This window comes from Haplochromis burtoni, unplaced genomic scaffold (genome assembly GCF_018398535.1).
Source record: "Haplochromis burtoni strain Fernald_Lab_line unplaced genomic scaffold, NCSU_Asbu1 Contig_761, whole genome shotgun sequence".
NCBI lineage: Eukaryota > Metazoa > Chordata > Actinopteri > Cichliformes > Cichlidae > Haplochromis > Haplochromis burtoni.
This window is the reverse complement of record NW_024583122.1, coordinates 171,085-179,082: the sequence shown is the minus strand read 5'-3', so window position 1 is coordinate 179,082 and position 7,998 is coordinate 171,085. Positions and strand designations below refer to the sequence as shown.

Here is a 7,998-nt window from a genome sequence, read left to right as displayed (position 1 = left end):
TATGGGAAAGTAACGGTAATCTAATTACCCTTTTTGCAATAGTAATCCCTCACTTTACTCATTACTTGAAAAAAGTAATCGGATTACAGTAATATGTTACAAGTAACGCGTTACTGCCCATCTCTGCCCAGGTTGATAGAGGGGCCCAGTCTGGATCACATTCCTGCATTTTGTAGGCTGGTTTTCCTACAAAACACAACAAACATTAGCCCGCAAAGCCACAGTGAACAAAGCAGCAAAGCAACGAATTCACTTCAAATCAATATAAGACTTATTTTTTAACCTTCATCAACAATTATGATAAATTACATAATAACTACAACAGAAGACTGACCTTTGTGGAAATGCTTGGAGCAGACTAACCTGTGAGCTGGAGTGTTTTGGGACGTCTTCGAATGGCTGCAACCCAGGCCATCCGTGGCTCTGTTACTTCGGAAACATGACTCGAACAATTTCTCTTCCACGACGGAATCTGATAAATACCAATCTCTTTACCCGTCGGCTTCCCGTGGCTGTCATGCGACCGGCTATTCCAGTTAATAATACAACAGCTTCTTGCCATTCTTTGTGTTTCTTTTTATCGCTGTGTGACTGTTTTCATGTGAAAGCCTGCGTGCGCTAGTACCGCTTGTCACTCGTACCTACAATCCTTTGTGGTTTTACCCCGGAAATGACGTTACATTTTCAATCTCTATTATGGGATGTTGTAGTGCTCATGAACATGAACTTTCTTCTTTGTTATGATGTGATATAATAATGAGGCAATTTAGCTGAGACCAATTAAGTTAATAAAATACAATTGAACATAATTCACATCAAAAATACAACCTTGGTGTGCATTTTGAAAGATACAAAGAGATATTAGTTATTCCCTTAGGGCTGCATGGTGGTTAGCACTGTTCATGTGGGTTCTCTCGCCGGCTTCCTCCCAAAGTCCAAAGACATGCAGTTAGTGAGGTTAGGTTAATTGGGAACCCTAAATTGCCCATAGATGTGAATGGTTGTCTGTCTCTATGTGTTAGCCCTGCCACAGGCTGGTGACCTGCCCAGGGTGTACACCGCCTCTCGCCCTAAGACAGCTGGGATAAAGAAGAAGAACTAGAAGGCTATGTGCAGCTTTATCAATAAAAAATAATAAGATATGCCTGACTGCAAAGATCACTGTGAATTCATTGGATTTATACAGACATCACTGATGTCTGATTAAGAATTAATCTAATAAATATTAGTTATATCGCAGTATTATTAAAGCAATGTTGTTTCATTATAAACTATCCCTACTTGTTTCATCTAGTGCATTAATAACATTCACACCATTGGTTTGAAGTGTACTTTATACTTTCTCCTGGATACTGAGGAGTAAAAGTTGTGCACATGTTTCCTTTCATAATTTGTGCTTCATTTTTCTAAATACGACTGTGGTTGTTGTTCAGATGTTACTAAAGTCTCTGTGTCTATTGAGCAGTGGCTGGACCACGGGTACACAACAAACCTCCTGCTAGTACAAAGAGATGTAGATTTAGCTCAGGTCTGACCAACTGTCCACTGTAGTGGATGTGATGGTAGATGCACCTTTATTTCCAACGAGCTTCTTCAGCTGAGCCACAGTCATCCCTGCTCACAGTGGCAGACTTATAGAAACAGAATTCAAACAAACACAAATAGAAACAGTCTTTTAAAAAGATGAAGCCAACATGATCTACATCTGCTGCAAGACCATCCTTTCAGAAGTGTTTGTACATAAATCTGAGAACAAACACAAAGGATCATATTTTGATGTTAGTGGTTGATGCGTCTTATAATCTGGTGTGCCTTATGGTCCGAAAAATATGGTATATTACCGAAGGACTTTTAACATTTACCCTTACGTTCTCTTAACGCTCCTCATTAGTGTTTCTTTCTTCTGTCTGTCAGGACGCTATGTTGAGAATCACGGAGTAATCCATAACATGTGGTTCAACACTACTACTCAGGAGAAGAAGGGGTACTACATGACTCAGTTTGTTGATTCATACTGGGACAACGGCAGCTTACCCATCTGGATAACAGCACAGAGACAGGTTCTTTAGATTTGTCTGTACCGTACCTCAATGATTTAAAGTTCCTGTGTCATGAAGCTGTTTCCCTTGTTTTAATGTAGTTTAATGTCCTTCCTCGTCTCCTACATCTCCTTCCAGGGTCTCAAAGCAGGATCTCTACATTTCCCTGGCACAGCAGCCACCTACAAAGGGGAGACTGTCAGGCTGAGGGAAGTGGAACCACGTTTATATGATTATTCTAATGAAACAGAGTGGAGGCTGAACATCGACAAAGTGATTGGAGAGTGGTTCCACCAACAGGACCTGGACTTTGTCTCTTTGTATTTTGGAGAACCAGATGGGACTGGGCACCGATATGGACCAGATTCCCCAGAACGCCGGGAAATGGTTCAACAAGTGGATCGTACTGTGGGCTACATCAGGGATAAAATCCAAGATCATTGCCTTACTGACCGACTCAACGTTATTATCACCGCTGACCATGGGATGACTACTGTTCTACGGGGTGCACAGGTTGAAGAGATGATCCTCTATAAGATTCCTGGTTTCAACTTCAGTGATATCCAGTTCCATCTGGTGGACTATGGACCTGTTGGGATGCTGCTTCCTAAGGATGGGATGCTTGAGAAGGTCTAGAGTGCCCTCAAAGGAAGTCACCCACATCTTCATGTGTATAAAAAGGAAGAGATGCCAGTGTGGCTGCACTATATTAGACATGCTCAACTCCTTCCCATCATCCTTTTTGCTGATCCAGGATACGTAATCAATGGGGTGAGAGAATGCATGCCCATCTACTTTCTGAAAATGTGACTCTTTAGCATGTGGCTACAACCCAACACTGTCCCTAGTCAGATCACCCAAGACTTAGTGGATAATAAGAGGTAAACTCCTGCCATGCTCTTAGTATCTCTGAAACCTTGAGGATAACATCAACTACCCTTTTGCACAGCATGATGTGGTCCTACTGAGTAAAACTTCAGATCATAACTCAGGGAAACAAAAATGATCAAATGTATAGTTACATATACTTACTCTTTTCCACAACTCATGGTTTTCTCTGTTTTCTCTCAACTTCTAGTTCTTCCCTGTGCAGTTCAACAAAGGAGAGCATGGCTTTGACAATCAAGTGATGGACATGAAGCCTTTCTTCAGGGCAGTTGGGCCTGATTTCCAGAAGGATTTAGTGGTTGGGCCCTTTGAGACTGTTAATGTGTACCCACTCATGTGCCATTTACTAGGAATAAACCCAGAGATCAATGATGGACACCTCGACAATACCAAGCAAATGCTGCTCCCCAAGAAAAACACAGAAGGTAACAACAGCACTGGCAAATTTTGTGCTATAGAGATAAAAGATAAAGCCCCATTTTTAAATGGTAACTGGACTGACTTACACAGCATCAAACTACTGGGACCAATCCCGATCCCTAGCTATGACTGCTTGTTGGTGTAGGTGATTTTAGGTGTAGAGTATTTCTTTTATTTGTACAAACTAAACACATAAGTAGCACCTCGGATACATAAACACCATTTTTGGTGCTAAAAAAGATATTTTTTCTCAGTCTTGCTTTTTGCACCGATTTTATTTGTATGGAATGTTGTGGAAGTTTTCCACTTAAATAAAGCCTGCATACAAGCGGTGAGTGGCAGCTAACATTCTTTAATCAAAACAAAGAACAGAAAACCAAGCTTGGTAGAGAGCCTGCATGACCGCGGGGCAGACGGTCAGCAGAGTCTCCCTGAGCCTAGCATGGCTCTCAGTTAAAAAACCTTCTTCAGGAACAAAAGGCAGTGCACCGCTGTTTCACACCTTAAGGTTCACACTCCCTTGCTACCTCCCAGAGTCATCGAAGAGACAAAAGATTCTTCCTGTGGAGTTCTGCTTCCCCCCAACTTCCTTACCAGACTCCCACCATCTGTGTAACTGCATGAGTGTGAGACATGCTAAAATCCAGTGGCACCAAGGCATTATACAATAACATAATATGAATAATACATAAATATAAGAAATTCTTATACAAGCACCAAATCACAACAACAGTTGTTTTATTAATGTAATTTAAGGACTCTACAACAATACACAAAAAAATCAAAACATAGAAAACCACAGCAATCATATGACCCTTCTACCCACATATCAAGCAGGTCTGGCCCGGATCTGGTATCAAGCCGGCACTGCTGGCTGACTTCTGGCATGATAAGCCGTATGTCATCCAGATGTGGGCCAGCCCTGGCGTAGATGGCACTGTTTATGTGATGGCATGCCACATCTGGCTCGATTGTGGTTTGGTGTATGTGGCCCAGGCTCATACAAAACAGGTCTTCCCTGGGTCCGGCATCAAGCTGGTACTTCTGACTGACTGGTGTCATGGCAGAGTGTATGTCAACCAGATGTGGGCCAGGTCTGGCAATGATGGCACTGTTTATGTTCCTATTTTCCCATTTTAGTTAGAAGACCCAAATGCCATGTTGCAATACTATACTGCTATGGTAGCCAATGTTTCAAATGCAGGTTTGACAGGTTCGTGAGTGTACACTTTATCCAAAACCTAGTGAGGGTTTACTCATGTTTGCCAGTGGATGGCTGTAGCTCAGGAGGTAGAGCAGGTCACCGACTGATTGGAAGGTTAGTGGTTTGATCCCTGGCTCCTCCAGTCTGCATGTCAATAGTGTGAATGTAGTTAGGAAGCACCCAGTTTAGAGAAAATGGGTCAATGTGTAATGAGTACTTTGAGTAATCTGGGAGAGTAGAAAAGTGCTATATAAGAATCAGTCCATTCACTGAACAGAGTTTAGTCATGTTGCTTTTGCACTATTATGTTCCAGCACATGTTGTTATTACATGGCTTGATTAAGCTACACATTAGGCTGACATCTGGGGCCAGAGCTGAAACTGTTCTGGGCCAGCAGTGTGTCTGCAACTGGCCCATGGCTGCACACAACTTACACATGGCCCACATACAGCAAAGAATGACAGCCCTTTGGTGGCCCAGATCGGGTTTGCCAGAGGTAATCCGCACATGGGCCAACACAGGACCACCAGTGTGTCTGCAACTGGCCTTGTGCTGGCCCATGTGTGGGCCACATCTGGCAAACCTGATCTGGGCCACCAAAGGGCCATCATTCTTTGCGGTATGTGGGCCATGTGTAAGTACATTGTGTGGGCCATACCAATTTTGCTATGTGGGTATGAGCAAGTGCTTTGGCGACAGTAGGAAGGAAAAACTTTTAACAGGAAGAAACCTCCAGCAGAACCAGGCTCAGGGACAGGCAGGGCTATCTGCTGTGACCGGACAAAGACACACTGTGGAAGAGAATCACTAATAATTTAGTGCAGTCAGGTCTATAAACACATAGTGATTGAGAAAGGTGACTGAAGAAGAAACACCCAGTGCATCATGGGAATCCCCCAGCAGTCTACACCTATTGCAGCATAGCTAAGGGAGGATTCAGGGTCACCTGGTCCAGCCCTAACTATATGCTTTAGCAAAAAGGAAAGTTTGAAGCCTAATCTTGAAAGTAGAGATAGTGTCTGTCTCCTGAATCCAAACTGGAAGCTGGTTCCACAGAAGAGGGGCCTGAAAACTGAAGGCTCTGCCTCCCATTCTACTTTTAAATACTCTAGGAACAACAAGTAGGCCTGCAGAGCGAGAGCGAAGTGCTCTAATAGGGTGATATGGTACTACAAGGTCATTAAGATAAGATGGGGCCTGATTATTTAAGACCTTGTATGTGAGGAGCAGGATTTTGAGTTCTGGATTTAACAGGAAGCCAAAACAGGAGAAATATGCGCTCTCTTTCTAGTCCCTGGCAGGACTCTTGCTGCAGCATTTTGGATTAACTGAAGTCTTTTCAGGGAGTTCTTAGGACTTCCTGATAATAATGAATTACAATCGTCCAGCCTGGAACTAATAAATGCATGAACTAGTTCTTCAGCGTCACTCTGAGACAGGATATTTCTAACTTTAGAGATGTTGCACAAATGGAAGAAAGCAGTCTTACATATTTGTTTAATATGTGCATTGAAGGACATGTCCTGGTCAAAAATGACTCCAAGGTTCCTCACAGCGTTACTGGGGGCCAAGGTAATGCCATCCAGAGTAAGAATCTGGTTAGATTCCATATTTCTAAGCTTTTCAGGGCCGAGTACAATTACCTCAGTTTGATCTGAATTAAGAAGCAGAAAGTTAGCGGCCATCCAGGTCTTTATGTCTTTAAGACATTCCTGCAATTTAACTCATTGGTGTGTGTTATCTGGCTTCATGGGCAGATAGAGCTGGGTGTCATCTGCATAGCAGTGTAAATGTATGCTATGTCTTCTAATGATGCTGCCTAAGGGAAGCATGTATAATGTAAACAGAATTGGTCCTAGCACTGAACCCTGTGGAACTCCATAAATAACCTCAGTGTGTGAAGAGGACTCTCCATTTACATGCTAACATAACTAAGTGCAACTGACTAATACACAGAGCAGTGAAAAGTATTTTCTCTTCCAAATTTCTTATTTTTTTAAATAAATAGAACCAGAGTAAATACAAATGCAATTTTTACAGTTTTAAATGATAATTTATTCTCCATGAATCACTACCGTACTGTGGTAAATGGGCTTGCGCTCCTGTAGGCTCACCAAATGCACGAGGCCCCGTAGGGAGCAGCTACAATGTGTGTTGGACAGCAGTCATGGGCAGAGGCCCTGGCAGCTATGGAGGTAGTCTACTGGGACATGGAACATCACCTCTCTGGTGCAGAAAGAGCCTAAGCTAGTGCGTGAGGTTGAGCGACACCAGCTAGTCGGGCTCACTTCAACGCACAGCTTGGGCTCTTCAACAGCATTCTGAGAAAGGTTAGGGTCATTGAGTCTGAATGGAACCAGATGGTGGAAACCTGAGGTGAAGGGATGATGATAACTTTAAATCATGTCCACTGATAAAAAGACAACTGACATTTTTGAGTTGAAATGACAGAAAACACACTGCAGCTTGTTCTTAGTTGAGGTAGATGATGATATCTAAATCTACATAATAATTATCACTTTGTTATCACCTCACAGATGGAGTGTCACAGTGTAACACAGATGCAGTGCCATTCCCAGTCAGTAAATATAAATGTCATTACTGTTGTTACTACAGAATGGGGGACGTTTTATATTCCCAAACAAATCCCTTAATCCTGCCTTCTCTGCTCAGATAAGAGCACCAACCTGTTCAGATATGTGTGAGTGTCTTTGTGTAGCTTTGTCTCTCTGTCTTTTGCGTCGTAACTATTCATGCTTTTCTGTCTGTCTGCAGATTATGAGGTAAATCATCATCATCAGGCTTTCATTGGCTTATCAGCAGTGGCTGGGTTTCTGGTTCTGATTTTTATAGTGGGAACTTCTTATACTTGGTGTTTAAGGAGAAAAGCAAATAGGTAAAGTACTATAATCATGTAATCATGGATACATCTATCAGTGTGCTTGTTGCCAAATCAATACATAAATACAATTCACATATTAAGGTCAAAACTTTAAAGCAAAAAAAACCCAAGAATTCCCCTTTAAGCAAGCAATAGTAAGGTTGGGTTTGGGGAAACCTGCAGTCAGCTGAGACTGAAAACAAAGTCCAGATGAACAGAATCAACCTTCTGGGATTTACTTACCTGGATGACTGAGCGAGCATCAAGACACCTCTCCTTTTAGTTTCTCTCAGTACTCTTTCTGTAACATTTTGGGTCAAATAAAGGTTTTCAGAGAGTAAAGAAATGACAATACTCCAGCCTAAAAGAAAGACATACATAAGAGTCACCAAGGTAACTCTGAACTTGTGATTGGAATGTGGAGATATTCTGAAGCAATAAAACAGTGAACATAAATCCTGTTAAAGTGCAAATATTTCACTGTTAATTTTGTAACAAAGCTGATGCTGCATCCTGCTATCTGACACATTCTTTTTTACACTGAACAAAAATATAAACGCAACAC

General features: G+C 42.1%; 1 protein-coding gene across 1 annotated transcript; it reads left to right on the top strand.

Moving 5' to 3' along the window:
• The first annotated feature begins 1,694 nt into the window (after positions 1 to 1,694).
• On the top strand, positions 1,695 to 7,257 carry LOC102292264 (ectonucleotide pyrophosphatase/phosphodiesterase family member 7-like). The gene is given in 5 exon segments (XM_042215567.1): positions 1,695 to 1,732; positions 1,892 to 2,060; positions 2,178 to 2,810; positions 3,118 to 3,352; positions 7,226 to 7,257. Coding segments are annotated over 5 exon segments (1,107 nt in total).
• The last annotated feature ends 741 nt before the right edge of the window (positions 7,258 to 7,998 follow it).